At 44.8% G+C, this 17218-nt stretch overlaps 1 protein-coding gene across 1 annotated transcript in view; it reads right to left on the bottom strand.

The window, feature by feature from the left end:
* The window catches only part of ADAMTSL1 (ADAMTS like 1), a 198913-nt gene extending 193085 nt beyond the window's left edge, over positions 1-5828 (bottom strand). Inside the window, exon 1 of the mRNA XM_054397580.1 lies at positions 5612-5828. Within this exon, the coding sequence (XP_054253555.1) occupies positions 5612-5828 (217 nt within the window). The remainder of the gene's footprint in view (positions 1-5611) is intronic.
* Between the last annotated feature and the right edge of the window lie 11390 nt (positions 5829-17218).

The raw sequence follows: 17218 nt of genomic DNA, 5'->3' as shown, positions 1-17218 counted from the left end.
CAGTTGATGAAAAGGAAAAAAGTGCCTGAGTTTTACTATCACCTGTCTCTTCCTCCAGCACCTGAAGAGACCAAAGATTGCAGATGCAGGTTGAAGAACAGGTTGTAACAGATATTTAAACAGGTCAAGGAGAGGTTTCCTTCCCTGAGATGTTGCAGCACTTCTCCTGGGATGGATCAACCTTACCCTATGTAAAAGAATACTGGCAAGTAATTTTGAAACCTGCTGGATTCTGTCCATCAGTTTGGGTCTGTATACTGTCTGGCATCACAGACTGCATTCACAAGTCAAGGGAGTTGGAGATTTGTTTTGCTTCACCATCCCTTTTTCCTAAATGACTATGGAGAACTGCAAAAAAAGGCTGTCCTGGAACAGCACTTCCTACTGCAGATGTGACCACATATTTTGTCATCATTGTTGACTTCCACTTCTGGGGCTTCCTTATTTGGATAAAGTAAATATATTTTAAAAAATCAGCATAGATCCTTGAAAAAAAATCATAGTCCTACCAAATGTAGTCTGAATTATCCGTACAATATATGTGACAAGTATAGAGACTTTGAAGCTACAGACAAAGTATTAAGGGAATCAGAAATAACTTGTGCATAATTCTCCCTCTTTGACAAATGTTATGTATCTTAGTACTTTAAATATCTCCTGCTGTATCCTTTGGGGAGCAGCAGATGGTAAGTGATTTGGTAACGTCTACAAACCTTCTATGGCAATTTCAACAACTTTTTATTATCATTAATCCTAGATCTTGTATAGCTGGTTAAGCCTCACCCAGAAAGCCTCACCCAACAGAGTTTATATGTGTTATTATACTTTGGAATGTTAAGTGTTTTAGATGAAGTCTCTGATGGGAGCACTTATATAAAGAACAGGTTTTCTTCCATGAAACAAGCAAGTATTCCAAACAACACTACCCCAATACACTGAAGCTGTGCTGTGCTGTGTAAGTTTTTAACACTTTGGAAAGTCGTTTTGTGTAAGTTAAGAAAAATAAATGCTGTCAAATTCTGAGTTTTTAACAGGCCAAAATCAAGAGATTAAGTGTTCATGCTTCAAGATTTCATTCAATTAATTCAGTCTGGTTTCTTTATCTCTGAACTGCTTTGAATAAACTTTCAATATAGAAAGATAAATCCATTGGTGAGTTTCTACTACTGTACCAATATAATGTTTCTTTCTATACAAAGTAGTTCTAATGTTTAAATTTGTGTATAATTTGTTCTTTTTCTATGATGATTCATGAATTTCTGTGACTTTGTTTTACTACTTCTTTACAGCTTACTACTTCACTACTATATTCTGTTACTCTGAAACAATTACTGAAGGAGTCTGATTCTGAGGACTTGGAAGATCATCTTTGGAATAACTGGTGAAATCTGATTGATGCACATACATAGCAAACAAATTCTTAGCTTTGTTTTAGGAGATGGAAAATGGCTAAGGGAAAATAGAGAGGAAGTGAGGTGAGGTGGGGTGAGGCGAGGCATAGCGAGGGGAGGCAAAGCGAGGAGAGGTGAGGCGAGGAGAGGCGAGGAGGGGAGAGGCGAGAAGAGGAGAGGCGAGAAGAGGAGAGGCGAGAAGAGGAGAGGCGAGGGGAGGCGAGGGAAGGGGAGGGGAGGGGAGGGGAGGGGAGGAGAAGAGAGGAGAGGAGAGGAGAGGAGAGGAGGGGAGAGGAGAGGAGAGGAGAGGAGAGGAGAGGAGAGGAGAGGAGAGGAGAGGAGAGGAGAGGAGAGGAGAGGAGAGGAGAGGAGAGGAGAGGAGAGGCGAGGAGAGGAGAGGAGAGGAGAGGAGAGGAGAGGGGAGGCGAGGGAAGGGGAGGAGAGGGGAGGGGAGGGGAGGGGAGGGGAGGGGAGGGGAGGGGAGGGGAGGGGAGGGGAGGAGAAGAGAGGAGAGGAGAGGAGAGGAGAGGAGAGGAGAGGAGAGGAGAGGAGAGGAGAGGAGAGGAGAGGAGAGGAGAGGAGAGGAGAGGAGAGGGGGAGGGGAGGAGGGAGGGGAGGGGGAGGGGGAGGGGAGGGGGGGGAGGGGAGGGGAGGGGAGGGGGAGGGGAGGAGAGGAGGGGGGAGGGGAGGGGGAGGGGAGGGGAGGGGAGGGGAGGGGAGGGGAGGGGAGGGGAGGGGAGGGAGGGGAGGGAGGGAGGGGAGGAGGGAGGGGAGGGAGGAGGGGAGAGGAGAGGGGAGGGAGAGGAGGGGAGGGAGGGGAGGGGAGGAGAGGGGAGGAGGGAGGGGAGGAGGGGAGGGGAGGGGAGGGGGGGGAGGGGAGGGGAGGGGAGGGGAGGGGAGGGGAGGGGAGGGGAGGGGGGAGGGGAGGGGAGGGGAGGGGGGGGAGGGGAGGGGGAGGGGAGGGGGAGGGGAGGGGAGGGGAGGGGGGGGAGGGGGAGGGGAGGGGAGGGGAGGAGGGAGGGAGGAGGAGGGGAGAGGGAGGGGAGGAGGGAGGGAGAGGAGAGGAGAGGAGAGGAGAGGAGAGGAGAGGAGAGGAGAGGAGAGGGGAGGGGAGGGAAGGGAAGGGGAGGAGAGGAGAGGGGAGGGGAGGGGAGGGGAGGAGAGGAGAGGGGAGGGGAGGGGAGGGGAGGGGAGGGGAGGGGAGGGGAGGGGAGGAGAGGGGAGGGGAGGAGAGGAGAGGAGAGGAGAGGAGACGAGAGGAGAGGAGAGGAGAGGAGAGGAGAGGAGAGGAGAGGAGAGGAGAGGAGAGGAGAGGAGAGGAGAGGAGAGGAGAGGAGAGGAGAGGAGAGGAGAGGAGAGGAGAGGAGAGGAGAGGAGAGGAGAGGAGAGGAGAGGAGAGGAGAGGAGAGGAGAGGAGAGGAGAGGAGAGGAGAGGAGAGGAGAGGAGAGGAGAGGAGAGGAGAGGAGAGGAGAGGAGAGGAGAGGAGAGGAGAGGAGAGGAGAGGAGAGGAGAGGAGAGGAGAGGAGAGGAGAGATGAAAGTTCTACTAATGCCAGCAGTAGCTAAATGGAAATGCAGCTTCCTTCGTAGTTCCTGAGCTGCTGGAAATCCCAGGCCTCTGGAATTAATTGTGCAGAAATACTGAATGTGGCGGGACATCACTATTGTAATGCAGAAAAGCATTTTGGCCAAACATGCTGTGTAGTTCTCAGAACAATATAGAAAAATGCCTAGAGCCTCAAATGTTTAATTTAACATCAAGCTATCGTATATTATGCCTGCTTGGAGGCTGTATCTAAATTCAGAGTTGCAAGTCTGTGTTTAAACACACATTGCAATTTCTGCAAGAAATAACAAAGTTACCTAGGAAACAGAGACACAGAGCAATCCTATCTTGTAATACTAAGACAATGTTGCTGGAAGGGAAAAGTTAAATCATCTAAGAGCACACACTGCCTGTGTTCTAAATGTGAAGAAAAGCATATCCTTGTTAAGCTGGCTAATGCTAAAACTTACTTCAAAGTCATTAGCTTGTCTCTTTCTGAACAAGGAGAGTCAGTCCTTAGGAAATTTCGTTTATGTGCATTCCCTCCCTACACATGAAGACTTGGTCTTTTCTTAGATCTTGAAAGATATTAAATCTTCTTAAGTCCTCTCATACCTCCAGTCTGATGATAGTGTAGTTTTTATATCTTCTGCCTGACAATTGGTGTGAGTCTCAAAAAAGAATAAAAAGCACAATTCTTTAAGTTCTGTTACATATTTCTTTAATTTCTGTTAAGGAGAAACTTCTTTGCTTTGAAGGTGACAGAGCATGGGAACCGGCTGCCCAGAGAATTTGTGGAGTCTCCTTCTCTGGCGACTTTCCCGTGCAACCTGATCTAGGCTAGCAGGGAGGCTGGACTAGATGATCTGCAGAGGTCCCTTCCAATCCCTACCATTCTGTGATTCTGTGAAGCTCTTCTCTAGTTAAAAATATTATTGTCAGATGTCTTCATGTCCACTGGGAAGACACTTTCACAGGGCTCTTTTTAACCCTTAGTCATTAATGAATGATTCTACCATTTTTCTAGACTGAAAGAAAAGCAGCATTTTTTTTTTTTAATGACATTGCTGCTAGCCAACAAGGGTACACTTCCAATAGACAAGGAGTGTAAAATGACCCGTAGCTACTATGTCACTGTAAAAACAGAGAAATCTTATCTTTTGTACATTAATAACACAGAATTAATACGGTAAATAGAAACAATTGTCATTGAAACATTTCCTGACAATTACCATATAACTTGGTTTTCCCTTGAATTCTCAGGCCTCTCAGAGAATCATGCCAGGAAATGTTCTGCTCATTTCTTGAAAGATAAGCACAGCCTGTACAATGTAATTTGTAACAGCTCATTCTTGACTAATTGGATGTCTTGTTCAGCCAAATTATGTTTCATGGATCATGCAGTGTTAATGACCCATATTAGACCACACCATGCACACATGGGCGTTAACCTCTACAATCATGTGCTAATAAAAAGAACTCCATGATGTTTACATCTTTGCTCAACTGTATGTCTTTAGAAAGAAAACAAATATTCCATTAGTTCATCTGTGTCATGTATATTCATAGATTATTCCTAGATGTACTTGTACTTGACTAGCACTTTTCAATTCAAGCTACTGTGCTTCATGTAGCTGTGCTTGAAAGAGCATTTCTAAAATGTTAGCCATAGCCTTTCTGTTTACATAACTAGTTGTAGAGTTATTAGATGAAATAGATTATAAATCTCAACATAGACAAGCTGTTATGTTTTCATGTGCAGAGCTGAGACTCAAGTCCAACATGCCTTCTCTGCACAGGGAAAATAATTTCTCAACAATGGCTGACATAACACACAAAAAAGATGAGGTGAAAAATGGCAGCCTTTAGTCCATGTACATGCTGCTTCATCAGCATACAGTTTCATTTATGGTTCCTGTATGAATTACCTGGCTTTTCAATAAGGTGTATATTTTACAGGGGTAATGCAAGTATGCAAATACATGTGCCTGGATGCTACAGAGCATTTGAATAGGTTTATGGTGGGAGCTTTAAAAATCTATGTAATAACAATACATTTTCTTGTGCTTTTGCAAGAGATTTACAGGAGCTGCCATGAATTTTCACAAGTGGCCAAACCAAATTTATCCAGGCTGAGGTTTGGCTTTGATTGCCACAGCTTGCATTTTGAATGTTCTACTAGCAGATGCTGCAGGTACTAGCCAACATGTTCCAGTGAAGGCTTGAAGTCAGCTGAGAGAGCTGTAGAAAGAACCTTCTCTCTCCAGGCCAAACACCTGAAGCCTTTACTTCCGGAGACATAGCACATTAGTTCAGATTACGTGTCCTAGAAATGCTCATAGACTTAGTAGGCAAGAACATCAAAGAAAGCACACCAGTGCACCATGGCACGAGGGGAGTAATTTCAGGATATGCACACCCTATGCCTGCATGACTGCCTATGTCTGCTTTGTGCTTGCCACTGCATCCCACTCTTGCTAATGTACATTGTTCCTGATTTAGCTACACCTACCTGCATGTCCCATCTCTGCCTGCACTGCTCATTCGTGCCATTGTGCCCCATCCTTGCATGCATTGCCTGCCTGTATGGCCCGTATCTGCCAGCGCGTCCCATCCCTCGCCAGAATGCTGTCTCTGTCTTAGTGCCCTATTAGCTGCTTTCAGCACTCCATACCCGCCCGCGAGCTTGTCCTTGCTTGAGCGTCTCGTTCATGAGCACCCTGTCCCGCCCGTGAGTCCTTTTGCCCGGCCCACGTCTGCCTGCGCGTCGCGCACCTCCGTTCTGCACACTCCATCCGAGCCCCGAGGGATCCTCGGTGAAGGCGGGGGCGGACCAGCGGCCGTGGTTCTCCGCCTCTCCCCTCAGCCCGGCAGCGGGGTGCCGCGCCCATGCGCACCTCCCTGCCCTGCGGGGTTCGCAGGGGCCGCGGACCCCGCGCCGCTCGCAGAGGTGGCCGTTCGGCAGGCGTGGAGCGTGCGGTCCTCCCGGTGCGGCACTCCGGAGCGCCACGACAGCACGATGGCCCGGGGCACCGCTGCCTCCTTCTTCGCCCTAGGGCTTCTCACCGCCGCGCAGGTAAGAGGGCCCGGGGTCTTACCCACCTCCCCGGGGGCGGGCAGGGGCGGACTGGGGCTCCCCAGCTCGGTGAGCTCGGCGGGAGCCTCGAGAGGCTCGGCGATTGCATGCTCCACACCTGCAGCCGCCGGGATGCCGCCGAGATGCTGTCGGGGCCGGGCTGGGGCGCGGGATTCGCCGGCCGGCGGGTAGCAGCCGCAGCTGACTGCAGCCCCTGCCCTGCGCCGGGGACCGGCGAGAGTCAATGCCGGCAGCTGCGTTTGCCGAGCGGCCGCTTCCGTCAGTCTGAGCTAGCTCTGTGACAGAGAGGGTGGGAAGGTCACTGTTCGCAAAAGTTACGATACTGCTAAGCTTTACCGAGTATCGAGGAGTGAGGTTCTCAGCCTCTTTCAGAGGAGAAATAGTTTCCAAGATGCAGAGCAACTTTGAGACTGCCCCGCCTACCTTTTTCAGGCGGGTGTTGTTCGTGGAAGTGGAGTGCTGAGCAGGGCCGTGTACCCTGCTTTTACATTGGGTGCCGTTTACAACCTCTTAACAGGAAAACGGAAAAAGAAGGAAAATAGTTTCTCTGATGATGCCCCACTCTGCCCTCTGGAAACAATAAATGAACTTACCTTCAGCTTTTATGTGTCTTAAAGAAAAGCAAGTGTGAATGTGGCTGTCCTAAATCATTCCCATTTGGTTTTGTCCTTAAATTTTGAAGATGAGTTTTAAATAAGTTTTTAAGTTTAAATAATAAATTAGCCCATTAGCAGTTAAGGCTAAGCAGTTTGTGTTTAGGGCATTAGCTTAACTTAACCCTCTCAAGAAAAAGAAAAGCCACCTTAATTAAAAAAAAAAAATACACACGGTCACTTGAAAATAAATTTAGAGATGTTTATCTCTGTGTAACATCAGGCTGCTGCTGAATGGGACATTTATGGTATCCTGTGCTTTTGACCATGGATTTTTTACTCCTTTGCACTTCTGTGCTTAGCTGTACATCTGTGAGCAAGTTAGCCTAAAGTTCTTAATTTTGATAGAGAAACTTCTATGCTACAGTACTTTGCCTTCTTTTACTGCATCACTTGTGGATACTATGCAAAGGGGGTGACTGAAAAACACAGTGAGGGGCCTTGGGGGATGAGGTGATGCCAACATATACCCACAGGTATGTGGTCAGAACTCATGGTCTCATGGCAGTGCCACCTGATAAACTGTTGACGAAAGGCTACAATGTGCATTGGTAACACTGTTGTGCTTCAGGGGTTCACAGACTGGCCAGCAGAGATAAGTTCTAATGGGATTTACTATCTGTTTTTCATAAAATGCCGCTAGTACCGTAATAGCTGTGATGCTGCAAGAGAAACCTTATCTGCCACATCCTTTAACCCTGCTACCAACTCAGTGTGATTCTGTGACTGAGAGTCATTCTGCCCCTGTACTCAGCTCTGGTTAGGCCACTCCTTGAGTACTGTGTCCAGTTCTGGGCTCCTCAATTTAAGAAGGAAATTGAGATACTTGAACGTGTCCAGAGAAGGGCAACAAGGCTGGTGAGAGGTCTGGAGCACAAGCCCTATGAGGAGAGGCTGAGGGAGATGGGGTTGTGTAGCCTGGAGGAGGCTCAGGGCTGACCTTATTGCTCTCTACAACTACCTGAAAGGAGGTGGTAGCCAGGTGGTGGTTGGTCTTTTTTCCCAGGCAGTCAGCACCAGAACAAGAGGACACAGTCTCAAGCTGCACCAGGGGAAGTTTAGACTCGAGGTGAGGAGAAAGTTCTTCACAGAAAGACTGATCTGTCATTGGAATGTGCTGCCCAGGGAGGTGGTAGAGTCACCGTCCCTGGAGGTGTTCAAAAAAGGATTGGACGTGGCACTTGAAGCCATGGTTTAGTTAGTCATGAGGTGCTAGGTGATAGGTTGGGCTTGATGATCTCTGAGGTCTTTTCCAACCTTCTTGTTTCTATGATTCTATGAGCAGATTCGGCGCTCGGCTCTATCCATGCTTGTCCTCACACTGTACACCTGCTTGACCTCTTGCAAGCAGCTCCAGTATGTGGAGAATTAAAACATCTCCATATTTCTTCTTCTTCTTTTTTTAATGTATGGAAATACATTGTATTCACACTGAAATTTGTAAAAGTGTAGAGCGAGTGAGACTCAGTGCAGTGACCTGGGAGCCAAAACGGACAGGCAGTTTAGTTTCCTTAGTTACATGAATTTCATTTTACAGTGATTGAGATAGTGTTGAGATACAGTTATTGAAATAGCGTTCTGGCACTGCCTCCTGCTTCTGGTCTCAAATTTACACAGTGATAGTGTGAATAAAACCAGTTGTCCTTGTGGAAAACAATTTCTAGTGCCAAGAACACAATTGGCCTGAAAAGCCTTCTGTTGGTTTTTCTACTGTTTGTAATATGAGATAGTGGGATAAATGGAGTTTAAAGTTATGCTTTACTAAGCAGTCATATGTATGTGCATGTAACACAAAGAAAATACTAAAAATTATGGTAATTCTGTAATACTGCATTGCATTAATCTAAATTTCATTTTAAATTAAGATGAAAAATTAATGTTCTCATGAAGTAATTATGACCATGAGGTTAATACTTGGATGGTATCACCACAACATATTATGTTAAAAAGGAGCATACAAACCCCTTTGCCTTTTTTGAAAGAGGTAAACTGAGTCTCAAATTGTGTGTTGTTGGTGTTACTGTTTTGTAAGTCCTTCAGCTACTAGACCAAATTGAGTCTTCTAAATATTACTAAACAGGATCTATTAATAATTACAGGTCTGAACTCCATTTTTAAACTGTAGTTTGGAATCAAGTGCTAATATGCTGGGGATAACATGCATTCCTACTGCAGTCCAAAGTTCAGTGTTCCCATGGAATTTCAATCTCCTCTTTGTTTTGTATAGTTTTGACAGGGAACGGCTTTCGCAAGTTTTTATGATTTTGTTCTGTTTTAGGTCCATAAACCAATATATTGGGTATTGGTGGAACTAATTTCTTAGATTAATTCTTCTCACAGTGATTTTTTTAGATTTGTTGAAGCAATTTTAAAAGAAAGTGAAAGTGATTATAAGTAGATATCCCAACAAAAGAACCTGAACTGGCTTTTTAAATTTATTTGTGACATAATGGTTAATATGGTAGACTCAGCTCTTACCTGGGCTTAAGGATTCATCTATGAACTTAGTGCGTAAGTGCAGGTATTTTCACAGGTGTTTTATGGGCTGACTGGATATGAGCAGTTTTAAGTTTGGGAGGGGTGTAAGGGAAAGTGCTGAATTGAATTTTCATACTTATTATTGTACTCCTAGACATTTTGTGCTTCAGATTTGCTATAGCCTATGCTATTTTTATATTTAAATAGTGTGGTTCCTACAGTTTTCCCTTTATTATGACTACAACATGTGTTATAGGGTGGGAGGGAAGTGGGGATATTTTATGTATTGGGAAGTAGTTCGTAAGAAGAAAGAATCCTTCTAAAAACACTTTCATGTGGTAGACATGATAGTAAATTGTGTCACGCATCAAACTTCATTATTTCTCCAATAAAATACTTTGCAAGTAAAAACTCCACAGAGTTTTTATCCAGAATCAAAGCAGGTGTAAGCTACTGAAAACAGAAATACAGTTTAAAAAACTACATACAGTTAGAAGGTCAAAAAGCATCAGTCTGGAAGCAGTTTAAATGAGAATGTTGAGAAAAAGTGAGGTAAGGACAAAATCTTAGAATACGAGTAGCAAATTTATGTAGTTCAGCTAGTCTGCCAGCACTGAAATATCACCTTATCCTTACTTATTCTATGTAGAATCATCCTCAAAGCAGTTGGTATCTATCAAAAGAATGTTGTAGTGTTCTTCTTATAAATCTTGATAGTATTGTCACTGAAATTATATTGATGAACTTGCATATGGTTGGTAATGTTGAAGATGAGTAAACTCAAAGAAATTTCACTTTTGTTGTGGAAGGCTTAATTAAATTTCTACCACTTCAGTGTTTTGAGTTGTCTTTTGAGCTTTTTTTATTGTCAGCTGAAGGCATAAAGCCACAGGAAGGTTTTTTTGTTTTATGTTGTATGTGTTTAATGGAACTTCCTATGCCTCAACTTCGACCCATCGCCCCTTGTTCTGTCATTGGGCATCACTGGGAAGAGCCTGATTCCATCCTCTTGGCACTCACCTTTTACATATTTATAAATATTAATGAGGTCACCACTTAGTCTCCTTCTATCCAAACTAAAGAGACCCATCTCCCTCAGCCTCTCCTCATAAGGAAGATGTTCCACACCCATAAACATTTTTGTGGCTCTGTGCTCTACTATTTCAAGCAGTTCCCTATCCTTGAATGGAGGGGCCAAGAACTGACACAATATTCCAGATGTGGCCTCACCAGGGCAGACTAGAGAGGGAAGAGAACTTCTCTTGACCTACTGACAATACCTCTTCTAATACAGCCTACAATGGCTTTGGCCTTCTTGGCCACAAGAGCACATTGCTAGCTCATGGTCAACCTTCCATCCTCTAGGATCCCCAGGTCCTTTTCTCCTTCACTGCTCTCTAACATGTCAGTCCCCAACCTATACTTCTCAATCCACCACACTACCCAGTCATCCAGACCACACTTCCTCAGTTTAGCTGCAAGGATGTTGTGGCAGACAGTGTCAAATGCTTTACTGAAATCAAGACCAGATGCCCAGGTCTGTATCCAGATGGTTTTTTAATCTCTTCACTGATGGAGATTCCATAATTTTTGTGGGCAACCTGTGCCAGTGCTTTGTCACCCTCACAGGACAAAAGTATTTCCTGATCAGGGAGAACCTAACCATGCTTTAGTTTGTGCCCATTGCCTGTGGTCCAGTTGCTGGGCATTACTGAAGAGAGCTGTAAGGAAGGGAAGTTATTAATTTATTATATGAAAATATGAAATGAAAATTAATTTTTGTTATTAATCAAAATTATTAATAACCAGTTATAATTATTCATATGCAGATTCTAGTGCATGATTGTGGATATATCCCATAAACTGGTACCGTATAGCAATTTGAACCCAATTGTAACATTTTCGAAATAGTTATTCAATTTAGAACCAGAGGTTTCAATACTGTGGCTTGTCCAACAGATGGCGACTTGACAAGATGCTTGGGGCTTTAAAGAGCTAAAGAGACAAACTGAGTCAGGGCAGTACAATCAGAGGAAACTTTGAAGAAACTTAAGTCAATTAAGATCATGAGTTGTGATTCCGGGCACTGCTGGGGTACTGCTTATGAAGCTTAGGTTAAAATTCCATGCGAGCTAAGAGACACGGAGATTTAAACTGAACCATTTCTGGTGCTGCAAATGTGCAGGATACACTTTCATTTGCTGCTAGTTGCCAGTTGCCTAGCTACAGCTAGTTGGCTGCTGAGCTGGCTTGTTCCTAAGGGATCTGCCGGGGCTGTGGCTGCCGGGATCTGGTCCCCGCCAGAGGCTTGGGGCTTGCAGGGTTGGTGTGGCTCCCAGGGTGGTCCCTCTGGATGGTGACAGTAGGGGGGATGAGGCATAGACTTCTGCCAACAAGCAGGTTCCCTTGGCAGGGCTCGGGTGGCTGCCTTGGCACGATGGTCACTCCTGGACAGCGGAAGCTGTGTGTGGGGGCGGGTGCAGCACGAAGTGACATGGCTTCTCCTGGGCTCCAAATGAGTGGACGGTGCCGATTCTTCTCAACGAACTGCTTTGCCGTTCTAAGGTTATGGGCAGTCCTTTGCATGGGACACTCACAAGTAGTCCTGGCACTGAATCACAAACACGGGAGGTGCTCTGAATTTTCCTGGCACATACAGGGCTGTGGAGTGGGCACGGGCAGGCTTCTCCTCTTCTCCTGAAACAGTGGGGTCATAGGCAGAATGTGGCCGATCACTGTTCCTGCTTTTGTGAGTTGGTACAAAAAGGATTGTGGCTCACCAGTCTGTTGTTCATAGCTGTAGTAGATGTCTGGACTTGTTGAGATTCATGATAGTCCCCTGCCTGTAATGGCATGTCTTACGGATAGGGTCTTAGTCCCCTTTTAAGGCACGGTGGTGGCTTTTCTACTGGCAGGACTGGGATATTATGATGCAAGTTGGCTGTGGTTGCAGGGCAGCTTGCAAAGGACTCTTTGCCTGCTGTTAGGTAAACTGAGGCACAGCGGCTTTCCTGGGGTTGCTGGCTTCTCTCCAAACAGCAGAGGCTGGTAGTATGCGTGGAGTGAGCAGAGCTTAATAGAAGCAATAGCAAGGCTTAGTAGCGAGAACTTAAGCAGAGCTTGGTAGCACAAAGCAAAGAGTTTGGTACCGCAGAGCAAAGAGTGCTTACAAATTGGGGTAAAACTTATACATTACTCGAGCCCTGAATTTCGACCAATAGTCAACCTTGATTAATACCTTTCCAGCCTATGGCCAAGCGTGTAGCTAGAATTATGCCCAAACTTGGAAGGAGCACAAGCATAAGCCTCCCATGAGGTGAGCTCATGGTCCTGTTTACCTCAAATAAGGCAGGTTGGGTTGTTTACTGTGTGTGCTGGGTTACACACATCCTCGATGGGGCTGAAAGAACCCAGCCCCCAGGTGGACGAAACAAACTTAATCCAGGTGGGACTTGGTTCCTTCCTGTCAGGAGAAGGTGTCCTCTGGATCAAAGGCGGCCTATTCCACTCCCCCTTCCTGTCTAGCAAGCCTGTAAAAAGGGCGGACATCTCGCTGCTTGCTCTTTTCTTGCCTCGTCCGCTCAAAAGAACATCGCCTCTGCTGCTGAATCCTGCACTGACCATGTGGCTGGGGCCCACTTCTTCCAACTGAATCCACTTGCATCCAGGGGAATACAAGGCCACCCAGGCTTGGTTTTGTATATTTTCCCATTTACCCTCATTCCCCACCTTTGTGAACCCTCCCTGTTACTCATTGATTGATTGATTGATTTATTGGTAAAAAACAAAAATTTACCTCTTCTACTTCCAAACTGATTCCAGACCATTTCTTTCATGAATTTACTTCTTCTCTCCCCTACCCTTCTTTTTTCTTTTTTCCCTCTCCACCTTGCCAGGGAAAAAGGGAGGGGGGAGGAACCTGTTATTGTTTGAGCTCCTAAACTCCAGTCAGAGCTCAAACCACCACACGGTGTCTGACTGGCTCCTTGGTCTTTTGTCTCCCAGCTCTGGGCTGAGCACCCATTCCAGAAAGGAGGGGGTTGTGGAGGAATGTGAGCCAAACATGTTAGGACAAGTTTTGGCAATATCTGGGGTGTAATTCTGGGCCTTCACGACAAGAGCATGGGTCTGCCCTCTTTACATCTTCCCTTCAGATATTTACAAACATTAATATGATCCCTCTACACCTTCTTTTCTCAAAGTTGAGCAGTCTCTCTCAGCCTTTCCTTGTAAGTGAGCTGATCCAATCTCCTTCATAGGACTGTCTCTAGTATGTCCATCTCACTTAGTTGGGATCCCAGAACAGAGCACAGGACTCCAGATGAGGCCTCATCAGTGCTGACTAAAGTGGAAGGATCACCTCCTTACACCTGTTGGCAATCTCTTGTTTAATACTACCCATTTGATTTTTTAAATAAGCTCATTTCTGGCTCATGGTCAAGTTTGTCTCTACCAGCTCTGCTCCTGGCCCATCTTTTTCTGCTGTTTACTTACAAGGTAAGGCCGAGGTGAACCTCATGAGATTCAACAAAGAGCAAGTGCAGGGTTCTGCACCTGGGCCAGAACAATCCTCACTATCAATGCAGACTAGGGGATGAGGTGATAGAAAGCAGCCCTGAGGAAAAGGACTTGGGTCTGCTGGTGGATGAGAAGCTGGACATGAGCAGACAGTGTACACTTGCAGCAGAGAAGGCAAATTGCATCCTGGGCTGCATCAAAACATGCGCTGCCAGCAGATCCAGAGAGGTGATTCTGCCACTTTACTTTGCTCTGGTGAGACCTCACCTGGAGTACTGTGTCTAGGTCTCAAGCCCTCAATATAGGAAGGACATGGGCCTCATGGAGCAGGTCCAGAGGAGGGCCATGAAAGGGACCAGGGGGATGGAGCACCTCTGCTATGAAGGCAAGCTGAAGGATCTGGGGTTGTTCAGCCTGGAGAAGAGGAGGCTCCAGGGAGACCCAACAGTGGCCTTTGAGTACCTGAAGGGGGCCTGTAGGAAGGATGGAGAGAGACTGTTCACAAAGTCCTGTAGTGATAACATGAGGAGCAATGGCTTCAAACTAGAGAAGAGTAGATTTAGATTGGATGTTAGGAACAGGTTCTTTATTTGGACAGTGTTGGAACACTGGAACAGATTGCCCAGGGAGGTGGTTGGGGCACCATCCTTGAAGATATTCAAAGTGAGGCTCGACATGGCTCTGGGCAACCTGATCTAGTTGAGGATGCCCCTGCTTAGTGCAGAGGGGGTTGGACTAGATGACCTGTGGAGGTCACTTCCAACCCTGACCATTCTATGATTCTACGAAATTTAATAAAAAGAAGATGTTGGGATAGATTTTTACCATGACAAGCACCTAATTTCAACCAAGTGTTTTTAGGAAAGATTAATGCAAAATTGTGGATCCATTTCTAAGAATTCATGTATATGGGGAAATAGATAATTTAAAGCAGTTGTGAAAGTCTCAAGAACCTTTAATTTCTTCAGGAAGAAGTTTTTAAAATGTAGCAAGACGAAGGCCTTGCATTCGAGATACCTATTGATAAAATTGTGAAGGTGAGACTAAATTTACTTGTGTTACATGTCTCTGGTAATTCATAGCCTGCAGCTCACTAGTCTTAGACATAGACCATCATCATTTTCACACTGTTTCATAGGCCGTATGTGAGTATCTGTGTATGTCAGAGAAAGAAGCTGCACTTCCTCTTCTCCTGTTGCACCAGGCAAAGTCAGATTATTCACAAACTTGTATTACATGTGCATCCTACAGTCATCTGTTTTAATCTGGGCATCTTGTGCAAAGGTGAGGTGAATTTGTGAGATCCAAATGCACATGCAGCAAGAGCTCTACAACAAGTCAAGATAGAAAAACAGGGAATGTGCATATTTTTGCTTTAGCCTGATTGTACAACTTCTGACAAGTTGAGCGATCTCTGCCAAAAAAAAAAAAAATCATCAAACTATACTTTTTTTGGTGTCTACCTGACTTGAAATTTTAGCTCATTCCTCTTTAGAGCATTGTGCCAAGTTTCACGGACTTAATGATCTTACATTGTTTGTGAGTGTTTCCAGCAAAATTATGGTGGATGATGGAACCAAAGAGTTAGGTACAGATATGGAATACTCTACTATCTTGTAACTAATGAGTGATGGCAGAATTAATTGATGAAGATATCTTCAAAGAAAGAGGCATAATTTTTGATAATCTAATATAGATTACCAGTATCATGTTCTGGTCTCATGACCCTGAGTTCTCTTGATAAAAGTATAACCAGTGCATTAAAATGCATCTCTGTTCTTGGTATAAAAGTTCATACTGGGTGCACAAAGTGAGCACTGACAGAACTTTATGGAAACACCAAAGGAGGTAAATTATTGCTGCTAAGTACCCAAAGGATTAAGATATTCTGTTGTGTGGCTGTTAGATTAGCATTTGTTTTGTTTTAAGAGTTTTGAAAATCTTGGATAGAAATTGAATATTTTCCTTAGACTTTGAGGTCAGTTATTAAGAAAAAGAAAAAAAAAAGAGCACAGGCATGCCTTCAATCCTCTTTCACTGCGTTCCACACTTCAATGTTTTTACTCTTCAGTGTCATCTTCTATTTTTTGTTTCATACAAAATATAATAAAATATATCTTGACTGTGTTCATTAGTATAAATACATTTTTATAAATTGATCCCATATATGTGAGATATTTCAGTGAGGCATTTAATACTGGAAGAGCAGATTTATATAAAACTGCTGGTAACTGTTTCATTTATTTATCTTACTTTATTTTTTCCTTACTGATTTTGTTTTGGCTTGTGGATTAAACAGGCATATGTATTGCGTTACATGGAAATACCTGCTTGTGGATTTTGACATAGTTATAGTAATACTGCCACTCCCTGTGTTGCTCAAATGAGCTGCAGAAACCAGAAAAAAAAGTGTGCCATTGTAAAACACAGAAACTAATATTTTTTCCTTCCCTCCTTACTTGGCTTTCTGAATCCTATTCCTAAAGCAAATGCTTCTGCTAAAAAGTGGCTGTTTTGTGATTTTGTAATTTTGGTTGTAACAGAACCAAGTGAACCTAGGGAATCAGTTATGTGAATCAATTTACACGTTTTCAGATACGGAGACTGTGTTGGGACCACTTCTGTTTAACATCTTTATTGATGACACCAAATTAAGTGGGAATGCTGATCTGCATGAGGGTAGAGAGGCTCTAGAGAAGAACTTGGGTAGATTGGTTCAATAGGCCAACATTGATGGGATGAGCAAGGCCAAATGCCAGGTCCTGCACTTGGGTCACAACAACCCCAGGCAACACTATAGGCTTGTGGCTGGAAAGCTGTCTAGCAGAAAAGGACCTTGGGGTTCTAATCAACTAGCAGCTGAATATGAACAAGCAGTGTGCCCAGATGGCCAAGAAAACCAATGGCATCCTGGCTTGTATTAGAAATGCTGTGTCTAGCAGGAGTAGGGAAGTGATTGTCCCTTTCTACTTGGCACTGGTGAGGCCACACCTTGAGTATTGTGTTCAGTTTTGGGCACCTCAATACAAGAGATATGGAGGTGCTGGAGTGAGTGCAGAGGAGGGCAACAAAGCTGGTGAAGGGTCTGGAGAATAAATCTTATGAAGAGTGACTGAAGGAGCTGGGGCTCTTTAGTTTGGATAAGAGGAGGCTGAGGGGAGACCTCATTGCTCTCTACAACTACCTGAAAGGCTGTTGTGGAGATATTGGTGCTGGTATCTTCTCACAGAAAATTAGTGATAGAACAAGAGGCAATGGACTCAAGCTGTGACTAGGTAGGTTTAGACTTGGACAGTAGGAAAAATTTTTTCACTGAAAGACTGGTCAGGTATTGGAATGTGCTGCCCAGGGAGTTGGTTGAGTCACCAATCCTGGATGTATGTAAAGGTCACTTGGATGTGATGCTTGGGGATATGGTTTAAGGGTGAACCTTGTAGAGCAGGGTTATTGATTGGACTTGGTGATCCTGAGGATCTTTTTCAACTTGAATGTTTCTATGTTTCTGTGATCTAAAGGCAGCAGCTTTTCAAACTCT

This window comes from Indicator indicator, chromosome Z (assembly GCF_027791375.1).
Source record: "Indicator indicator isolate 239-I01 chromosome Z, UM_Iind_1.1, whole genome shotgun sequence".
Lineage (NCBI taxonomy): Eukaryota > Metazoa > Chordata > Aves > Piciformes > Indicatoridae > Indicator > Indicator indicator.
Note: the sequence above shows the minus strand (reverse complement) of the source record. Positions and strands in the feature narration are given on the sequence as shown.